The sequence below is a fragment of the Salmo salar genome, chromosome ssa27, assembly GCF_905237065.1.
Source record: "Salmo salar chromosome ssa27, Ssal_v3.1, whole genome shotgun sequence".
In the NCBI taxonomy this organism is placed as follows: Eukaryota; Metazoa; Chordata; class Actinopteri; order Salmoniformes; family Salmonidae; genus Salmo; species Salmo salar.
In genome coordinates, this window is record NC_059468.1 from 8,873,488 (window position 1) to 8,895,107 (window position 21,620).

Genomic DNA, 21,620 nt, shown 5'->3' on the forward strand with positions numbered 1-21,620 from the left:
GGGCAGAACTGAAAAACCGGGTGCGAGCAAGGAGGCCTACAAACCTGACTCAGTTACAGCAGCTCTGTCAAGAGGAATGGGCCAAAAATCACCCAACTTATTGTGGGAAGCTTGTGGAAGGCTACCCGAAACGTTTGACCCAAGTTAAACAATTTAAAGGCAACACTACCAAATACTAATTGAGTGTATGTAAACTTCTGACCCACTGGGAATGTGATGAAAGAAATAAAAGCTGAAATAAATCACTCTTTACTATTACTCTGACATTTCACATTCTTCAAATAAAGTGGTGATCCTAACTGACCTAAGACAGGGAATTTTTACTAGGATTAAATGTTAGGAATTGGGAAACTGAGTTCAAATGTATTTGGCTAAGGTGTATGTAAACTTCCGACTTCAACTGTATGTTCTGTCATTACAAGTAGGGATTTTCACCCAATGTACACTACATCACATCTACCAACTTACAAATGGACTGTAGAGGGCTGTGTCAAGTCCTCTGCAGCAAAGTTAACAAGAATACATGCTCTTCGCTCTTTAAAACAGGCCAAGTGTGAGGCAGTCAGTACAATGGAAACAGATAAGTTCATCAATATGAGCCCCATTCCAGTTCTCCTCCTTCTCCCAAAAATAGCCTATAGTTTGCATGCAATCATAAGGAATATGATAGAGTCCCTCCAGCCAAAGCATACACTCATCCAATGCTTTTAAATCATTGAGGGGGAGTGAACGATTGCACACTGAGGAGAACGGGGGCGAAACTAAATTGGGCGAGTGTCTGAGCAATTCCTTTTCACAATTATTTACTACGAATGCTGTTCCCTACTATGATCAGAGGAAAACCCTGTGGGAAAGATGGGAACCCATGGGGAATAACACTCTCTAAAAATCAAGCATGTAGGTATGTTTAGGTAAACATTAACAAGAGGGCGCTGTTGCCGGGTAAAAAGCAGTACTGTAAAATTGCTGCTACTGAAGATCCTATCATCATAGCCCTTAGGATATATTGAAGACATACCATGAAGCTCATATGACAAAATATTGAATATTTGCAATAGAGTTGCATTATTATCCCTAATATTACTTTTTTATTATTATTTTTACTTTGGGAGGAGATTGTAGTGTACATCCATTCTTAGATTTGATAAAGACTTTCTAGACGTGCATAGTGTTCTTTGACTTTTGGAAAGTTTGCTTTGACTGTGTTTGTAGCGACGGAGGGAGGCGTTGCGTTCAGCGATGGAGACAAATGAAAAAGGCGATGATGTGCACTCAAAACTGGCCCCAATTCGGCGTGTGCTCTTGTCGCGATGTTGGAGGGAGCGAACTGAAGATGAAGAGACTATTTTTACAGGCTGATTGACTCATAGCAATGCTGGTATTACAGTATATCAAGCATATATCAGTATGTCATAGCATAACAAGAAAAAAAAGCTCAAATAAGCTCCGTCACAGACAGTTCTAACAAGTTACCTTGTAGGAGAGGAGAAGTCTCCCCAAAGATCACTGCTGGGGTTGGATGGTTGGACCACAGTGTTGGAGTTACTACTGTCCAGATCTAGCAAACAGCCTAGAGAGAGAGAGAAACTCCTGAAATGTTTATGTTAACTGTTCATTTGTGATTGCCAAAGCAAGTGAAATAAACAATGATAACATGTTTTCCATGCCAATAAAGGCCCTTTGAATTGAGAAAGAGACACACGACACAGAGAGAGAGAAAAATGAACAATCAAAGCTACACTACATGGCCAAAAGCTATACTACAGGGACACTACATGCTCGTCGGACATCTCATTTCAAATCATGGGCATTAATATGGAGTGTCTGCTATAACAGCCTACACTCTTCTGGGAAGGCTTCCCACTAGATGTTGGAACATTGCTGTGGGGACTTGCTTCCATTGAGCAACGACAGCATTAGTAGGTCGGGCACTGATGTTGGGCGATTAGGCTTGGCTCGCAGTCGGTGTTCCAATTCATCCCAAAATGTGTTCAATGGAGTTGAGGTCAGGGCTCTGTGCAGGCCAGTCAAGTTCTTCCACACCGATCTCGACAAACCATTTCTGTATGGATCTCACTTTGTGCACGGGGGCATTGTCATGCTGAAACAGAAAAGGGCCTTCCCCAATCAGTTGCCACAAAGTAGGAAGCACAGAATCGCCCTATATGCAGTAGCATTAAGATTTCCCTTCACTGGAACGAATGGGCCTAGCCCGGACCTTGAAAAGCAGCCCCAGACCATTATTCCTCCTCCACTATGCATTTGGGCAGGTAGCGTTCTCCTGGCATCCACTAAAACCCAGATTTGTCCGTCGGACTGCCAGATGGTGAAGCGTGATTCATCACTCCAGAGAACGCCTTTCCACTGCTTCAATTCTGTCCAGTTTAAAACCACTTCAGCTGACGCTTGGCATTGCGCATGGTGATCTTATGCTTGTGTGAGGCAGCTCGGCCATGGAAACCCATTTCATGAAGCTCCCGATGAACAGTTCTTGTGCTAACGTTGCTTCCAGGAGGCAGTTTGGAACTCGGTAGTGAGTGTTGCAACCGAGGACAGACAATTTCTATGTGCTACGCAGTTCAGCACTCGGCGGTCCCGTTCTGTGTGGTTAACACCTCGCGGATGAGCTTTTGTTGCTCCTAGACATTTTCACTTCACAATAACAGCACTTATAGTTGACCGGGGCAGCTCTAGCAGGGCAGAAATCTGATGAACTGACTTGTTGGTAAGGTGGCATCCTATGACAGTGCTACGTTGAAAGTCATACTACGGGCCAATCTACTGCCAATGTTTGTCTATGGAGATTGTATGACTGTGTGATCAATTTTATACACCTGTCAGCAATGGGAGTGGCTGAAATAGCCGAATCCACTAATGTGGCCATGTAGTTTACCAATCAAAGCTTTATTTAGCTATAGAGAAGTTTATCAAGGCTTTATTGAGAGTTTTAACTGATGTACCCATATCTGAGCCTCCTGTTTGAGGCACTGTGTTGTAATTGGAGAAGGCAGAGGAAGGAGGAGGAGCCATCTTTCCTTTTGGTGGTGGCGGTAGGAGACCGAGCCCACCTGCCCCCTGTGGGCGTGGCTTATCCCTCTTTTTGCCTTGCTTGAAGAGAGAAAGGATGAGAGAGAAAACAAGATTGGAATTCTGAAGGAATATTGGTGTTGGGGAAAAGCCAAATGGCCAATCCCAAACAGACCCCAGCGGCAAGGGCTAGGATTTTGTTATACAATTTCTACAAGAATGATCTAGTTCAATTGTGCTTGGTCTTTACCCCAATATTAAGGGTGATGGTTTGTCCGTCTTTAAATCCCAAGTCCAGCTTTGGTCCCAAAGCTGTCCCCTGAGGGTTTTTGCTGATCTCATTCTCTTGTTTCACCCACCTGTAACACACACAATATTGACTGCACTGACACAGGAAAAAGCAATGTAACATCAGCTGTTTTGAAAACTGCAGCATCTGGAACAAGCAAACGCAATGACACGTTGTTTTGGCTGGCAACTTATGCTGCAGACAGACCACAGTACGTGTGTTTGTTATTAGTGGGAGATGGCGAAGCGCCAATGTTTGAGTGCCTTGACAGTCACATTGTCCCTGGAGTGACCCCTTCCATCACTTACTTAAAGTGGTCCTGCAAAGACACGTTGAAGTCAAAAGAGTCCCCTCTGTCCCCGAATCCAACACCAATAAACGCACTGCGGCCTGAGAGAGTAGGTTGACATAGCTGTATGAGTTCATTGACATCGAGCTGACATACAGTACCGGTCAAAAGTTTGGACACACCTACTCCTTCCAGAGTTTTCTTTATTTTTACTATTTTCTACATTGTAGAATAATAGTGAAGACATCAAAACGATGAAATAACACACATGGAATCATGTGGTAACCAAAGGAAGTGTTTAAACAAATCAAAATATATGTTATATTTGAGATTCTTCAAAGTAGCCACCCTTTGCCTTGATGACAGCTTTGCACACTATTGGCATTCTCTCATGCTTTTCAATTAACAGGTGTGGCTTGTTAAAAGTTAATTTGTGGAATTTCTTTCCACCTTAATGCGTTTGAGAAGATAGCCCTAGTTGGTAAAAGACCACGTCCATACAGCTCAAATTGAAATGACAGTCCATCATTACTTTAAGACACGGAGCATTTCAAGAACTTTGAAAGTTTCTTCAAGTGCAGTTGCAAAAACCATCAAGCGCTATGATGAAACTGGCTCTCATGAGGACCACCACAGGAAAGGAAGACCCAGAGTTACCTCTGCTGCAGAGGATAGGTTTATTAGAGTTACCAGCCGCAGAAATTGCAAACCAAATAAATGCGTTCAAGTAACAGTTCAAGTAACAGACACATCTCAACATCAACTGTTCAGAGGAGCCTGCGTGAATCAGGTCTTCATGGTCAAATTGCTGCAAAGTAACCACTATTAAAAGGACACCAATAAGAAGAAGAGACTTGCTTGGGCCAAGAAACACGAGGAATGGACATTAGACCGGTGGAAATCTGTCCTTCGGTCTGATGAGTCCAAATTTGAGAATTTTGGTTCCAACTGCTGTGTCTTTGTGAGCCGCAGAGTAGGTGAACTGATGATCTCTGCATGTGTAGTTCCCACCGTGAAGCATGGAGGAGGTGTGATGGTGCTTTGCTGGTGACGCTGTCAGTGATTTATTTAGAATTCAAGGCACACTTAACCAGCATGGCTACCACAGCAGGAAAAGCAGCCAACAAGTGCTCAGCATGTGGTAACTCCTTCAAGAATAAAGGAAAAGCATTCCAGGTGAAGGTGGTTGAGAGAATGCCAAGAGTGTGCAAAGCTGTCATCAAGGCAAAGGTTGGCTACTTTGAAGAATCTCAAATATAACATATTTTGATTTGTTTAACACTTTTTTGGTTACTACATGATTCCATGTGTTATGTCATAGTTTTGAAGTCTTCACTATTATTCTACATTGTAGAAATAGTAAAAATAAAGAAAAACCCTTGAATGAGTCAGTGTGTCCAAACTTTTGACCGGTACTGTAAGTGTAGAGTAAACTTACACTTGAGGAGAGCTGACAAACTCTATGAGCGCACTGTGATCAGAAAAAATATGTTGACATAGACTGATGAAAGTACTAAAACCTGCTAAAGGAGGCTGACATAACTATCTGACTTGTGTAAAAGGCTGACATAGCTATGAACGCACAGTGAGGGGTTCTTCACTCATACACACACACACCATTGTCATCCTGTATTCGCAGGACAAAGTAGCGACTGGAGTCGCTTACGGTTTCAACTGCGATGCCGGGATACTCTGTGACAGGGGCCTGAGCGAACAGCTCCCCTGCAGGATGGGAGGAGAAACACAATCATAATAATAAACCACAGATATGCTGTATGAAGTTCATTTTACTAGCTACTTTGAAAGGGCCCTAATGAGCAATGTTGGGACAAAGAGGCACCTGTGCCTGCCACCCACCCACCCACCCACCCACACACACACACACGACTCTCACACCTGAGACTTTCTCTTCCAGTTTGATGTAGGCCACTTTCCCCTTCGCCGTGAGCCGCATGCGCCCTGACCAATCGGGCACATCCAGTTTCCAGTCTGCTGCCCTACAGGAAATACCCAGGTCAGAGGTAGCCAATAACAAGGCAAAACAGGCAGTAGGTCAGAAGGTCAGTAAACAGTGCCTATTCCAACTGTTCTCAGACCAGCTTTTGTAACAAATAGTACTGTACAATATGGAGAGAATTCTGAATTGACCCAATTGTCTTGTTCTTATAATTCCTGAAGGCTGAAGCAAGACTATTATGAAGATCACAACCCCCAATTAATAGCATATCAGATAATGTACGGTTTTTGAGAATTTCATTTAAAACCATTTAGCCTACATTTAACTGGGCCACACACATATAGGCCAGACTGAAAACAGTAGTCTGCTGAAACTACTCTACTTTCTCCCTGGCAGCCTTGAACTGTTTGTTTCAGATGCCTTTAATATACATTGGTTTCATTATTTGAGCTATTCTGTAATCAATGTTACTATCATAATAGACTGGTGTAGAATGATCGGGAGCCTTGTATTATAGGCCCATGGATATAGGGCTATTTATCACCTAATATACATCCATATAACATTTGCTGTCAATACATTTTCTGGTTAAATTATGCTGATAAACAGCACACGCAAATACACATATCATGCCATACACTGTCGATTCATCCGCACTGATAGTGCCAGCTTTGCGAGAGTAACATCAATATTACCAATGGAGCAGAATAATTAGTGAGTCGTAGGCCTACGCAAAACAAATATTAGACACACGTCAACTGCTGTTAACATCCACTTAGCGCACAGACAGATGGGCACACACACGATGCAGCACCATGACCACAGATAGAACCACCGGCACCGCGGTTTTTGTCCAACACCCTAAATATGGGCCAACCCTTTATATTTACCTGTATCCACGATTTGTAGCCCTCGGTGGTATTCGATAAACGTTGACGTCGGGTTTAACGCAAAGGATCGACTCGTATTCGCCCTCGGTCGCCATCTTGATGTAAATTAAATTGATGTGTGGCTTATTTATAGTTCCTTTCGGGTTTTTTGCGAGTGGCCTATATACTCACAAGACGGCGATGACGTGATGGGGATTCCAGAGCAGAGTTTGTGCTCCATCAATGGATGCATTGACCCTGCGCACATCCCCCAATGTTTTAAGGCAGCATCCCTCTTCCAATAATATGTATTAATAGGCTAGATGTGTAAGCACCCATAGATGGCTTAGGTAAATATGGCAAACAGCTGTTTATGTACACTTTTGAGACCCAGAAAATGCTCAATAAACACATACTTTATGAGAAACAGGCATGACTGCTCCCAAGGATAATCAGTTCATTTGTGGAAGAACAAAGAAGCAAACATAGTATTTGTTTCAGTCCCAATAGAGACAACGTTACATTATTGCCACATTGTTTAATTTTATTGACAACAATGTAACGTTCTCGTGATTATTAAGTAGGGGGAGTGGTCTTTTAGACAGGTCAGGTGCGGATTGCAGACGGAAGCGGAAATTGTAGTTCTTAGCAGATCCCTGAAAGCATCCCGAAGGTTCGTATTCCTTTCAAATACACGCAAAATCATATGAAACATGGATACCCAATGGAAGCATGTTATCTTAAAAGTGTCCGCTCTCCTTAGAAGTTTACCAAAGCTATATTTTCCAAGCTGTCGTTGTCATTAGACGGCTGTCATTGATAGCTAACTGGTTAGATTGCTTGCTACGCTAAAGCTTGGATGAAAACAACATTCGACAGCCATGAAGATGCACTGACGTTGGCTAGCTACGGTAGCTGTCCATGGTTCTGAATCGTGATGCAGACAGTAGCTTGGTTGATCTATCGTAATTACTGTTCTTCAATAAGAATATTGCCAAATAGCATGCTAAATCGACAGTAGCCTACTCGGGTGCATAGCTAATCTGTAGCACTGTAGATCCTGGATTTGTCGGCATTACATTGGCATTGCATGACGCTAGCTAGCTACTAAGCTAGTTTAGCCTTTTGCTAACATGAATGGCGTTGATTTGGTTACAATCATGACGATGTCTAGTTACTAGGCTGCTTTTGACATTTTTCTGTTTGGTATTTACATTTAAAAACACAAAGCTAACCATTGCATGACTGGGTGATACAATTTGTTGCCCAGTGGCATGCCAATGTGAAGTTGCCTATAGCTTTGTCATTGCTTTGCTCCCTTTTTAGGATAATTATTTTCCAGATCTGTGTGTGCTGGGACCCAATGTTGTCGTGGAGAGAGGCTAACAGAATGAGCATCCAGTGAGAGCAGATCGAAAGAGAGACTCGCTTCTTTGACATCACCCACAGTCCGTTTTATTTCAATAGGTAAGCAGAGGTATAAGCAGCATGATTTGGGCTAAGTGCCGAGCAGCTTCTCCTGTGTTACAGACATGTACATGTCTGGTGTTACGCGAGGCAAGACTGAAGCGGCATGGTTAATATATGAGTGAAAGGTGTGTGTATATGCTTTTACTAGTCTTTATCCTGACTAGGTCCTTGTGGTTTGAGACACCCCATCAGGCACCATGACGTCCTCTATGCTACGCCGACAATTGAAGAACCTCGTTCAGAACTTCTCTGAGGCTGAGGTCAAGGTAAAGGATATGACTTACTTTCCATCGTCGCCCATCTTGTCTTTCCTCCTTTCCTTTCCCCTTCGCTCTCTCTCTTTTCTCGCTCTCTATCCTTTGCTCTCTGATTTCCTCTTGATTTGTCTCATCTTCCTCTCACTCTCTACTACTCTACATACTTCCCTTCATCTTCACTCTATCCCTCTCTTTCTCTCCTCTAAATGCTGTACCAAGGGTGGGTAATTTTACCTTGCAAGGGCTGGTGAGGGTTCAGGCTTTTGTGCCAGCCAATTAGTAGCACACATGATTCAACTGATCGCAGTCCTGGATCAGGCTTTAATTTAGTAGAATCGAGTTAGTACTGGTTGGCTGGGGCAAAAGCCTGCATCCACACTGGCCCTTGTAGGGTAAGAATGGCCTCCCCTGCTGTTCAGTTGACACTGTCAGCATTCTGAAGTGCCTTTGCAGCATCGTTCTGAAATAAGACACACCCTTTGTAGCAGAGCATGGGTAAGTCCTCCATCTGTTACCCCTGTCTGTAACACCAGTGACTCTATCACCAGTATTTTCCTACAATTATATAGTACAAGTTTGGTGCCAGAAGGCCTGGATGGTATTTGGTATTTTATAAGGATCCCCATTAGCTGTTGCAAAAGCAGCAGCTACTCTTCCTGGGGTCCACACAAAAGATGAAACATATTACAGAATGACATAATACAGAACATCATTAGACAAGAACAGTTCAAGGACAGAACTATATAACATTTTTAAAAAGGCACACGTAGCCTACATATCAATGCATATACACAAACTATCTAGGTCAAATAGGGGAGTCTTTGTTCTCCGTCTGGAAAATAATCTGTGTTAACACTGCTGTATGTCTGTCAGGTGAGGGAGGCCACCTCCAATGACCCCTGGGGCCCCTCCAGCTCGCAGATGGCCGACATCTCGGACCTCACCTACAATGTGGTGGCCTGCAATGAGATCATGACCATGCTGTGGAAACGCCTCAAAGACGACAAGAACTGGAGGCACATCTACAAGGTGAGGCCAAAAGGGGTATAATTACACATATTTATAGTTCGAAAGATTTAGATTGTGAATACAAGAATCTAATCTACAGATGTACATCTACTCATCATAACGTCAAAGTTGTTCGTACTGTATGGCTCACTGGTTGTATGCATTCTTTATTCTGAAACTTTATTCTGAATAATTGATGCGCTATCCTGCTGAACAGCTCAGTTCATCAACCAGTGCTGGATAGAACCACGCCTCTCTCTTTTTCCGTCACATCAAATGATTTATTTATCTTGCCTTTGGTGGGGTGGATTGCTATGACGCATTGGGTTTGAGTTACTGGTACCGATCACTTCAGTGTGGTTACCTTTCAGAGACGACAATGTCGATATCAAGCCTTTGTATAGGAATGGTGCTTTTATATTTCTGTTCAGTCCATGCTTCCTGTAATATTATGTTCTCTTATTCAAGTAGGTTGGTGGTTTTTGTGGTTGAGAGCTTTGTAAAACTTATATATATATATATTATTTAACACTTTCTTGTTTCTTTCGCCACAAATCAGATACAAATACATTTCGTCTACAGTATTTATATTGGCATCGGACGTACACGGTACCAGTCAAAAGTTTGGACACACCTACCCATTTCAAGGGTTTTTCTTTATTTTGACTATTTTCTACATTGTAGAATAATAGTGAAGACATAAGGTATGAAATAACACATAAGGAATCGTGTACTTACCAAAAACCTTCAAAGTAGCCAGCCTTTGCCTTGATGACAGCTTTGCACACTCTTGGTATTCTCTCAACCAGGTTTATGAGGAATGCTTTTCCAACAGTCTTGAAGCAGTTCCCACATATGCTGAGCACTTGATGGATGCTTTTCCTTCACTCTGTGGTCCAACACATCCCAAACCATCTCAATTTGGTTGAGGTCGGATAATTTTGGAGGCCAGGTCATCTGATGCATCGCTCTCCTTGGTAAAATAGCCATTACACAGCCTGGTGGTGTGTTTTGGGTCATTGTCCTGTTGAAAAACAAATGATAATCCCACTAAGCGCAAACCAGATGGGATGGTGTATCGCTGCAGAATGCTGTGGTAGCCATGCTGGTTAAGTGTGCCTTGATTTCTAAATAAATCACTGACAGTGTCACCAGCAAAGCACCATCACACCTCCTCCATGCTTCACTGTGGGAACCACACATGTGTAGATCATCCGTTCACCTACTTTACTGACTTTATTGTCCCAATGGGGAAATGTTGTTGCAGTGTCATGTACACGTTTAAAGTGACGTTTAAATAACAAACCAAATTGACAATACAACTTTCGTATCGGTTACATACCAATAAAAAGGGACTAGCCTGCTGGCTTTACTGGGTCGATAGGAACATTAGCCCGAATTATTTAGGTGGGATATCACACCTGGCACAAATTATTGTCTAGTTCTGTTTTTCCTGCTGAGGGGTACCTGCGCCCAGAGGGGAGTAGTTTAAAGTTTGGGTACAGGGGGTGGCTTGGGTCAAATTATTTTGTGAGCCTTGCGGAAGGCCCTGATCTTAAAGATCTCATCCAGGCCTTGTCTGATTGACTCCAAGTACCTTGCTTGCTGTGGTGATAATCCTTCTCAGCATATTTCTCTGGCTGACAGTGGCATTGCCAAACCAACAAACAATACAAAAAGTGAAAATACTCTCAATGAAAGATTTGTAAGACAGAGTCAGTAAAGTACAATTAACATTAAAAGATCCCAGCTTGTTGAGAAAGTACAGTCTCTGTTGACTCTTTTTGTAGATCAGGTCTGCACATTTACTCCGCTGAAGCTTATTGTCCAAGAGGACACACAGATATGTGTATTCCTCTACAATCTCTATGTTCTGACCTCTAATAGATGTTGCAGAGGTAGGTGTTGTATGCTTCCTGAAGTCTATGCACATCTCTTTGGTCTTATTGATATTGAGGACCACGTGTGATTGGTCACACCACTCTACCAAGTAATTTAGGACCGGGCCATGGTGTTCCTCATCATCATGCAACAGGCTGATCAAGGGCAGTGTCATCAGCGAACTTAACAAGGTGTCTGTCAGTATGGGAACTAGTACAACTATTAGTGTATAAGATGTACAGGAGTGGGGACAAAACACATCCCTGAGGAGAGCCTGTGTTGGTGGTGCGTATGTCCCACACGTGGGGATCCACCTTGACCCGCTGTGACCGGTGGCTCAGGGAGTCCAACAGCCACAAAACCAGCCCCCAATCTAAGGAGAAGTCCCGAATGAGTCTCTGTGCCAGAATGTAAGGCTGGATTGTGTTGAAGGCAGAAGAAAAGCCAACAAACAAAACTCTGACAGGGGATTTGGCACCCTCTAGATGTCTATAGACCATGTTGAGGAGAGCACACCCTCTAGATGTCTGTAGACCATGTTGAGGAGAGTACACCCTCTAGATGTCTATAGACCATGTTGAGGAGAGTACACCCTCTAGATGTCTGTAGACCATGTTGAGGAGAGTACACCCTCTAGATGTCTATAGACCATGTTGAGGAGAGTACACCCTCTAGATGTCTATAGACCATGTTGAGGAGAGTACACCCTCTAGATGTCTGTAGACCATGTTGAGGAGAGTACACCCTCTAGATGTCTGTAGACCATGTTGAGGAGAGTACACCCTCTAGATGTCTATAGACCATGTTGAGGAGAGTACACCCTCTAGATGTCTATAGACCATGTTGAGGAGGGCACACCCTCTAGATGTCTGTAGACCATGTTGAGGAGAGTAAGAATGGCATCATCGACTCCTCTGTTGGGCTGATAGGCAAACTGAAATGGGTCGAGGAGCTTCTGGATGACGCTGAGAATAGGACTTTTCACAATTTTCTTAACGCATTTGATTACTAAGGATGTCAAGGCAACAAGACAGTAGTCATTCAGCACAGAGGGATTAGATGCTTTAGGAATTGTTATATTTATTGAGTTTTTCCACAATACTGGTACGTGTTGCTGGTCAAGCGACTCTGCTTCTCACAAAGACCACGGTTGGAACCAAAATTCTGAAATTTGGACTCATAAGGACAAATTTCCACCAGTCTAATGTCCATTGCTCGTGTTTCTTGGCCCATGCAAGTCTCTTCTTCTTATTGGTGTCCTTTAGTAGTGGTTTCTTTGCAGCAAATAGACCTTGAAGGCTGGCTTCACGCAGTCTCCTCTGAACAGTTGATGTTGAGATGTGTCTGTTACTTGAACTCTGTGCAGCATTTATTTGGGCTGCAATTTCTAAAGCTGTTAACACTAATGAACTTAGTGTTAACTAACTTTGGGTCTTCCTTTCCTGTGGCGGTCCTCATGAGAGCCAGTTCCATCATAGCGCTTGATGGTTTTTGCGACTGCACTTTCGAAGTCCTTGACATTTCCCAGATTGACTGACCTTCATGTCTTAAAATAATGATGGACTGTTGTTTCTCTTTGCTTATTTGAGCTGTTCTTGCAATAATATGGACTTGGTCTTTTACCAAATAGGTCTATCTTCTGTTTGCCACCCCTACCTTGTCACAACACAACTGATTGGCTCAAACGCATTAAGAAGGAAAGAAATTCCACAAATGTTTTGGTAACTACATGATTTCATATGTGTTATTTCATAGTTTTGATGTCTTCACTATTATTCTACAATGTAAAAAATAAAGAAAAACCCTGCAATGTGTGTCCAAACTTTTGACTGGTACTGTATTTTGTAATCTTTCTCAACTTTTACAATCCACTTGTAATTTCATAAAAACGCTCCCATCTTCGCCATATTTTTCTGGCACGTCTTGGATTTCACTGTGGTGCCATCTTACATTTTTATGAATGATGTATTTATTTTCCTGCTGACGATTGCTCCATGCAGGGATCATGTTTCTGAGAGTGTTTTTAAGGAGTAGGCGATGATCATCTTGATTCCCTATTTAGTTTTTTTTACTCCCATCCCCCAACTGCAGTCGTTGACCCTGTTGGAGAACCTGTTAAAGACGGGCTCAGACCGCGTTCTGAATACGATGAAGGACAACGTCTACATTGTGAAAGCGCTAACAGAGTTCCGTTTCCAGGACAAGGATGGGAAAGATCAGGTACTAAAGCTTGCTAAATGCATGTTTGTCCCACCAACTCCTCTGATATGCAAGTTCCATCTCCAAGGTATTACTTTAAGCCTCCCCACTTGAGAAATTAACTGTGAGCGAATTTACGTATTCATAATTACCATTAGCATAACTTTTATCTCCAGATTATCTCGTCATTGCTCTAACTGAATTAATATTATTAAAATGCATCCGAATCTCTCATGGCTTCACGTTAAAAACAAATTACTATCTAGTCTTCTGATTTTCTTTAGGAATGCTATATTTAAAAAAAAAAAAAAAACAACACAGTGTTTCTCAGTCCAATTAGTACATACTAGCAACACGCATAACCACCAAACCAGACAGGCAAATTCAGGGCAGCTAAAACAACTCAAGCCAAGGACAAATCGCTTTAAATCTACAGTTTTATATAGAGCTATAGCTAAATGGAACTTTTTACCAATCCATATTTCTCAGGCAAAAAGTAAATCCACCTTCAAGAAAAAAATAAAAGAACATCGAATGTGATAGACCATATGACTGGACAGGAAATAGAAAGTATCAACTGAATGTTAAATGTGTTTCCTGTCAGGTATTTTAATTATCTGTATTGTCTACTTGTTGAATGTTTGAAGTCTTGATTGTGGTTGTTTGTAATGTCTTGTTAATTGGTGTTGGACCCCAGGAAGATTAGCTAGCGTTACGGCGTTAGCTAATAGGGATCCTAATAAAAATGACAAAATTAGCATCACTTTTATGATTAGTACATTCAGAAAATCTCCAGTGAAAGTGCTTTGTAGAACAGGAATAGGTTTAAACCGGCCCGGGAAACCAGTCCAATAAGTGAGTGAGGCTTGGAAGTATCTGGCTCTACTAACATCTAAGCTAACACAGTGCTTTGCCATTCATACACTGGCCACTTCTTTTCTGATGTTGAGCTTTCCCATACTAATTTGGTACAGTTACACTTAGGGAGCCCCATGCTCCAGAAAGAGAGCTGCCTAGCGGTACGTGCTAAGGTCTGCTCATGCTATCCTTCACAGGGGGTGAACGTGAGGGAGAAGGCCAAGGTAGTACTGGTTCTTATGGAGGACGACGAGAAACTAAAGGAAGAGCGAGAGTCTGCGCTCAAGACCAGAGACAAGATCTCAAAGAACGCCACTGGTGAGCATTAGAGAGCACACACTCTACATTTGAGAGACTTCATTTGACCCATTTCTCTTAAAACATTCCGGAAAATCTCACAGAAAACAATAAGCAATTTCTTCAATTGAAACCTGAATTGAACCCCAACCCTGTTTGACATAATGTATCTTATCATGCTATATCTTATCGTGCTCTTCCCACAGCCTCCTCGGACGACCCCAACGACCCCAAGGACCCCAACTACAAGCCAGTGTATGTCCCAGGAGCCACCGGGCTCCCCTCCCTGGCCAACATCCCTTCTGTGGCTGACCTCGCCGCCAGCTTTGAGGCCAAGAAGCAAGAAAAACTGAGAATAGAGGCCCAGAAGAAAGAGGAGGAACGACGGGTTAGTTTTACACTTCAATAGTCTGATTTCTCCCTTTATTTGGACTTCAGTAAATGATTGTACACTTAGGACAATTTTGGATCATCTACCAAATAAATGTGTGTTTGACATCATGATTGTCCAATCACTTATGTCATTGCAGTCAAAGATGACCAAGGAAGAGCTTGAATGGGAGGATGCCGCCAAAGCAGGAAAAGTTGCTGACGCCTTTGGCGGGGCAGATGAACCATCAGAGGATGCATGGGGTGCAGCAGCCAAAACACCCGCTCCTGATCCTTGGGGGGTTGCGTCCAAAGCTCCATCCGAGGATGCATGGGGCGGATCATCCAAAGCGCCATCCGAGGATGCATGGGGTGCACCATCTAATGCTACAACAGAAGAAGCAGATCCTTTTGCGGCGCCAGCCAGTGCCCCAACAGATGGTTCAGATCCTTTTGCAGCTACAATAGATGGTTCTGATCCATTTTCTGCACCATCCAATGCATCATCTAAAGTTGAAGCTGATCCGTTTGGGGCACCAAAAGATGATCCCTTTTCAGCACCATCCAATACACCAAAAGATGGTTCCGATCCATTTGGGGCACCGAAAGATGATCCCTTTTCAGCACCATCCAATACACCAAAAGGTGGTTCTGATCCGTTTGGGGCACCAAAAGATGATCCCTTTTCAGCACCCTCCAACACACCAAAAGGTGGTTCTGATCCGTTTGGGGCACCAAAAGATGATCCCTTTTCAGCACCATCCAATACACCAATAGGTGGTTCCGATCCATTTGGGGCACCAAAAGATGATCCCTTTTCAGGACCATCCAATATGTCTAAAGATGGAGCCGATCCGTTTGGGGCACCAAAAGAGGATCCATTTTCGGCACCATCCAATATGCCAAAAGACAATTCTGATCCTTTTGGGGCCCCATTGAATACCCCAACGAAAGGTGCTGATCCTTTTAGGGCACCATCCAGTCCACCAACCGAGGCTTCAGATGCGTGGGGTGCTCCATCCAATCCACCGTCCGAAAAGAAGGCTGATCCCTGGGGAGACGAGGGGACCACAGCTGCCTCTCCCCCCGCAGATCCATTTGGCGATGACTCGAAGGCTGATGATGACGCATGGGGACCACCAGGTAAGGAGTAATGGTTATTTTTTTATTTCACCTTTATTTAACCAGGTAAGCTAGTTGAGAACAAGTTCTCATTTACAACTGCGACCTGTTCCAAGATAAAGCAAAGCAGTGCGACACAAACAACAACACAGAGTTACACATGGAATAAACAAGCGTACAGTCAATAACACAATAGAAAAAAAAGGAAAGTCTATATACAGTGTGTGCAAATGGCATGAGGAGGTATGGCAATAAATAGGCCATAGTAGCAAAGTAATTACAATTTAGCAGATTAACACTGGAGTGATAGATGAGCAGATGTTGATGAGCAGATGATGGTGTGTAAGCAGTGATACTGGTGTGCAAAAGAGCAGCAAAGTAAATAAAAACAATATGGGGATGAGGTAGGTAGATTGGGTGGGCTATTTACAGATGGACTATGTACAGCTGCAGCGATCGGTTAGCTGCTCAGATAGCTGATGTTTAAAGTTAGTGAGGGAAATGTAAGTCTCCAGCTTCAGCGATTTTTGCAATTCGTTCCAGTCACTGGTAGCAGAGAACTGGAAGGAAAGGCGGCCAAAGGAGGTGTTGGCTTTGGGGATGACCAGTGAGATATACCTGCTGGAGCGCGTGCTACGGGTGGGTGTTGTTATCGTGACCAGTGAGCTGAGATAAGGCGGAGCTTTACCTAGCATAGACTTGTAGATGACCTGGAGCCAGTGGGTCTGGCGATGAGTATGTAGCGAGGGCCAGCCGACTAGAGCATACAGGTCGCAGTGGTGGGTGGTATAAGGCGCTTTGGTAACAAAACGGATGGCACTGTGATAGACTGCATCCAATTTGCTGAGTAGAGTATTGAAAGCTATTTTGTAGATGACATCGCCGAAGTCGAGGATCAGTAGGATAGTCAGTTTTACTAGGGTAAGTTTGGCGGCGTGAGTGAAGGAGGCTTTGTTGCGAAATAGAAAGCCGATTCTAGATTTGATTTTGGATTGGAGATGTTTGATATGAGTCTGGAATGAGAGTTTACAGTCTAGCCAGACACCTAGGTATTTGTAGTTGTCCACGTATTCTAGGTCAGAACCGTCCAGAGTAGTGATGCTAGTCGGGCTGGCGGGTGCGGGCAGCAAACGGTTGAAAAGCATGCATTTGGTTTTGCTAGCGTTTAAGAGCAGTTGGAGGCCACGGAAGGAGTTTTGTATGGTATTGAAGCTCGTTTGGAGGTTAGTTAACACAGTGTCCAAAGAAGGGCCAGATGTATACAGAATGGTGTCGTCTGCGTAGAGGTGGATCAGGGAATCACCCGCAGCAAGAGCAACATCGTTGATATAAACAGAGAAAAGAGTCGGTCCGAGAATTGAACCCTGTGGTACCCTCATAGAGACTGCCAGAGGTCCGGACAACAGGCCCTCCGATTTTACACACTGAACTCTGTCTGAGAAGTAGTTGATGAACTACTGGTAATGGTTATAACCTTGTGACATCATCACACGTGCTCTTAATACAGATTTTGGCTCAATCCTAAAGTTAAACACACGATAGGAAATTAATATATAGTCATTTTTAAGATGGAGAGCACAATTACCATATTTACATTTTTGGGTTGGAGTTCCCCATTAGATTGGTTTAACCCCTTCCCCTTTCCCCCAGCATCGACTCCGCCCACCGCCAGTGACCCTTGGGGTGCAACTGCTGCTCCCACAGACACAGCATCAACAAGTGACCCCTGGGGAGATGGAGGGGCTTCCACCACTACAGACACTATGAACTCTGACCCATGGGGAGCTCCAAGTAATGGCACAGGTAATATACTGTAGTAATGTATGCTTCCTAAAGGCCTCCAAGCTCTGAGGAAGGCGTCTGATACGCCGCAATGTAAGCCTGTCTTTTTGTCCAGGCAATAAGCCTCCAACATCCTTGCATGCAGATATCTGAGTGCTCCTTTTTCTTTCTCTGGGATAGTCGGCAATTGATGTGTCCTGGGGTAAGATGATTTTTTGGGATTCCTAAGTCCCTTAGTTAAATGCTGTATTCCCTTTTTCAGTCACGCATGTTTGGTTACGCTCACAGATTCCATGAATGTTTTTCTTTGTGTGTTAGCACTCCATCTGTCTTCCCTCTGTCTGTCTCCAACACTATACTTAACACATCCTTGTCTGGTGAAACCCATCCTTGCTCATATTTATACTTCCCACCCATAGGCAATGATTCCTCTAGGGTTTGGCAAAATCTTATATCAATCTCTTATTGTATATCACAATAATATTTGCTCTCTCTCTACAGACAATGGAGCCGCCGCAGACAAAAGCAACAAATCGCCAGCTTGGTTCCTTGGCGCAGGAGCTTCACTCGTGAACATGGACTCACTCCTCTCCTCCGAACCCAAACACCCCCCCCTCAACGTCCTTGCCAAGCAACAAAGTAAGGATGGGTAAATGAGAGACCAGGGGAGAGAGAGAGGGAATATATATTTATCCGTTCATTTAAAGCAGTGCTTGTGATTCAGTGTTTTGACTAGGTCTTCCTCACCCTGTAGTGGATAACTGTTGTGTGGGTCAGCACCGGTAGTTGTAGTCACTTACAGTACCAGTCAAAGTTTGGACACACCTACTCATTCAAGGGTTTTTCTTTATTTTTACTATTTTCTACAATTTAGAATAATAGTGAAGACATCAAAACTATGAAATTACACATATAGAATCATGTAGTAACCAAAAAAGTGATAAACAAATCAAAATATATGATATATTTTAGATTCTTCAAAGTAGCCACCCATTGCCTTGATGACAGCTTTGCACACGCTTGGCATTCTCTCAACCAGCTTCACCTGGAATGCTTTTCCAACAGTCTTGAAGGAGTTCCCACATATGCTGAGCACTTGTTGGCTGCTTTTCCTTCACTCTGCGGTCCAACTCATCCCAAACAATCTCAATTGGGTTGAGGTTGGGTGATTGTTGAAGCCAGGTCATCTGATGCAGCACTCCATCACTCTCCTTCTTGGTCAAATAGCCCTTACACAGCCTGGAGGTGTGCTGGTTCATTGTCCTGTTGAAAAGCAAATTATAGTCCCCCTAAGCGCAAACCAGATTGGATGGCGTATCACTGCAGAATGCTGTGGTAGCCATGCTGGTTAAGTGTGCCTTGAATTCTAAATAAATCACAGACAGTGTCACCAGCAAAGCACCCCCACACCTTCACACCTCCCCCATGCTTCACGGTGGGAACCACACATGCGGAGATCATCTGTTCACCTACCTACTCTACTCCTTATGAGAGCCAGTTTCATCATTGCTCTTCATGGTTTTTTGCGACTGCACTTGAAGAAACTTTCAAAGTCCTTGACACAACACAACTGATTGGCTCAAATGCATTAAGACGGAAAGAAATGCCACAAAATAACTTTGATCAAGGCACACCTGTTAATTGAAATGTATTCCAGGTGACTACCTCATGAAGCTGGTTGAGAGAATGCCAAGAGTATGCAAAGCTGTCATCAAGGCAAAGCGTGGCTACTTTGAAGAATCTCAAATATAAAATATATTTTGATTTGTTTAACACTTTTTTTGGTTACTACGTGTTTCCACATGTGTTATTTCATAGTTTTGATGTCTTCGCTATTATTCTACAATGTAGAAAATAGTAAAATAAAGAAAAATCCTGGAATGAGTAGGTGTGTCCAAACTTGACTGGTATTGTATATATTTTAGATATGTAACCTTTTCACTCCTCCCTCTGTTGTACACTCTCTTGGAATGTTTTGTACTGTGTATCCCTCCTCCTCCCTCTCTTGCCCCATTTCTTTTGCCTTTCCTAATTTCCCAGGCATTTTACAAGGCCCAGGCCCTATGGGCAGAGTCACGTCCATTGCTGGTGTGTCTCGTACTACAATCCCCCCAAACGCCAGCCTTTTAGGTTCCACCGCTATGTCCTACGGTGTTACCCACCCCAGCTTTCAGTCCCCCAACCCCATGCTGGGGACTCCTTTATCCCAGCTATCATCCCATTCCCTGGGCATGCCTCGTCCTGGCCTGGCTATGCCTGCAATGGGACCTCAGATGGCACCCCCCTGTTTTGGAGCTGTGATGGTACAACCCAATTGTCTGGGGGTGATTCCTCAGGAAGGTCACTCTGCAGTGGCCCACTTGGGAGCTTCCACTCCTCCAATGGGACGGGGGGTCCCTTTGCAGCCACACATGGTTTTGGACACCGGGATGGCAGAGCCTCTTCAACAGAACAACAATCCTTTCCTTTTTTGAAAAGCTACAACCTGTCCAGCTCACCTTCCTCAACCCCAAAATCTACAATGGTTAATATAATGTACATGTCCAATTTAGGTGTATGCAACGATATGTAAGAAATGAAGCAAGGCAAAATATAAGTATTCTGAAATGATTTTTCATGGAAAAACATTCCATTTTGGTTGATTCGATTTTCATTTCGGTTCTTTCAAGAGGGGGAAACTCATCGGGGACGGTAGGAGCTAGTTCCATTTAGGTCTTGTGTGATTTTGCTCTCGTGTTGTTCGTTTTCAGTTACACTGACCAGGTTATTATCAACGCTCTCGTTCTTTATGCTTGACTCATAAGGCTCTGAGAAAGATGGACGGAGGGTTAAGAAGACTTGATAGCAATATGTGTACAATCATTACAAAAGCCTACGTACCCATAAAGAACAGGATGCTAGTAGAGACGCTTTCAGGAGGTGTGTGTGTGTGTGTGTGTGTGTGTGTGTGTGTGTGTGTGTGTGTGTGTGTGTGTGTGTGTGTGTGTGTGTGTGTGAGCGAGCATGTTTTGTGTGAAGGTGAGGTCCTTCAGCAAAAGTAACCATAACAACAGTAACTTTTTAAAGTTCTGTTGTATTTTTTAAAATTAATTTATTATCCTATTTATTTATTTATTTATTAAACGATTTGTTTGTTTCTTGAACACTTGGCCTCCAACAGATACTTTCGAAAAACAAACTGGAGCCATATTCAAATTAATTCATCTCACATTACTGACAGCAAGCATCAAAGTTGTCATTGTCCCGTGGGTTTCTTGAGTTGAACAGTGACTTTGGTTGGAAACGGTCATATCCAATTGGATAGAACCCTAATCATCCACATTATCATCCAATAACCAATAGTGGCTTTATTTCCCTTTTATCATTTTGTACACATTTATGTCTACTTATTTACTTATGTTCGGGAACAAACACATTGTATAGAAATGAAAGCTGAATTTGTCATATCCATTTTTTCTGTCCTGCGAAACTATCTGTCAGTTGAAAGTCGTTTTTTGTCAAATATTTGTATTGAAAGACAACATTCCATGCATACAATACTGTTAATCTATGTCTATTCAGTGAGTTTTCATCGTAAAGCCTATTGGATGCTTGTCATTCTGTATTTTTGCATTCCTTCTTTGGCCTCAAACGAAACGGTCGAAGTACAACAAGACGGTGCACAAAACGTGAAGCGAAATGAAAGTGGGACTGGAAGTCAACAAATTAATTTCTGAATCGTAGTGCAAGTGTATTAGTATAGCTACGATAAATGTTATCATAGCTACTATTATAATTACATTTTGTATGATAAATCTTTATTTTATTGTGTATGTCAAGGCTGTGATGTAAACTGTGACAGTACACATTTGAGAAATAAAATGATTCAATTCCTGAGAGCTCGGCTCTGACTACAGTATCTGCAAATTCTCTCTTGGTTGGCATTTCTTATGTTTTAAGGTATCTC

General features: G+C 43.0%; 2 protein-coding genes across 5 annotated transcripts; one reads left to right on the top strand and one right to left on the bottom strand.

Moving 5' to 3' along the window:
- Window positions 1-197: 197 nt before the first annotated feature.
- Window positions 198-6,767, bottom strand: LOC106588454 (adaptin ear-binding coat-associated protein 1). The gene is made up of 8 exons (XM_014177483.2): window positions 6,453-6,767; window positions 5,502-5,602; window positions 5,223-5,327; window positions 3,625-3,706; window positions 3,278-3,386; window positions 2,961-3,108; window positions 1,474-1,570; window positions 198-1,327 (listed from the first exon to the last, which is right to left on the bottom strand). Exons 1-8 carry the CDS (start codon window positions 6,545-6,547, stop codon window positions 1,273-1,275), a joined length of 792 nt encoding a protein of 263 aa, XP_014032958.1. The 5' UTR covers window positions 6,548-6,767; the 3' UTR covers window positions 198-1,272.
- A 256-nt stretch (window positions 6,768-7,023) lies between these two features.
- LOC106588453 (epsin-1) lies at window positions 7,024-21,552 on the top strand. 4 transcript variants are annotated; one of them, XM_014177478.2, is made up of 11 exons: window positions 7,024-7,104; window positions 7,758-7,898; window positions 8,066-8,167; window positions 9,032-9,187; window positions 13,139-13,267; window positions 14,302-14,422; window positions 14,608-14,789; window positions 14,932-15,913; window positions 17,543-17,695; window positions 18,176-18,313; window positions 19,715-21,552. In XM_014177478.2, the coding sequence occupies exons 3-11, from the start codon at window positions 8,099-8,101 to the stop codon at window positions 20,146-20,148; spliced, it is 2,364 nt and encodes a 787-aa protein (XP_014032953.1). In that variant the 5' UTR covers window positions 7,024-7,104; window positions 7,758-7,898; window positions 8,066-8,098; the 3' UTR covers window positions 20,149-21,552. The 4 variants fall into 4 exon arrangements, with proteins under 4 accessions (XP_014032953.1, XP_014032957.1, XP_014032955.1 ...); XM_014177482.2 differs by lacking the exon at window positions 19,715-21,552 and adding an exon at window positions 17,855-17,876 and having other exon boundaries at window positions 18,176-18,445; XM_014177479.2 differs by lacking the exon at window positions 7,024-7,104 and adding an exon at window positions 7,119-7,342.
- The last annotated feature ends 68 nt before the right edge of the window (window positions 21,553-21,620 follow it).

Excerpts from the sequence above, each read along its gene's own strand:
- LOC106588454 (XM_014177483.2), bottom strand. The coding sequence starts at position 6,547 with ATGGCGACCGAGGGCGAATACGAGTCGATCCTTTGCGTTAAACCCGAC. Across the intron at positions 3,109-3,277 it reads CCATCACCCTTAATATTGGG|CAAGGCAAAAAGAGGGATAA; the intron begins GTAAAGACCAAG and ends TCTCTCTTCAAG. Across the intron at positions 1,328-1,473 it reads GACTTCTCCTCTCCTACAAG|TTCGCTCCCTCCAACATCGC; the intron begins GTAACTTGTTAG and ends CTTCATCTTCAG.
- LOC106588453 (XM_014177478.2), top strand. The coding sequence starts at position 8,099 with ATGACGTCCTCTATGCTACGCCGACAATTGAAGAACCTCGTTCAGAAC. Across the intron at positions 13,268-14,301 it reads ACAAGGATGGGAAAGATCAG|GGGGTGAACGTGAGGGAGAA; the intron begins GTACTAAAGCTT and ends TATCCTTCACAG. Across the intron at positions 18,314-19,714 it reads CGTCCTTGCCAAGCAACAAA|GCATTTTACAAGGCCCAGGC; the intron begins GTAAGGATGGGT and ends CTAATTTCCCAG.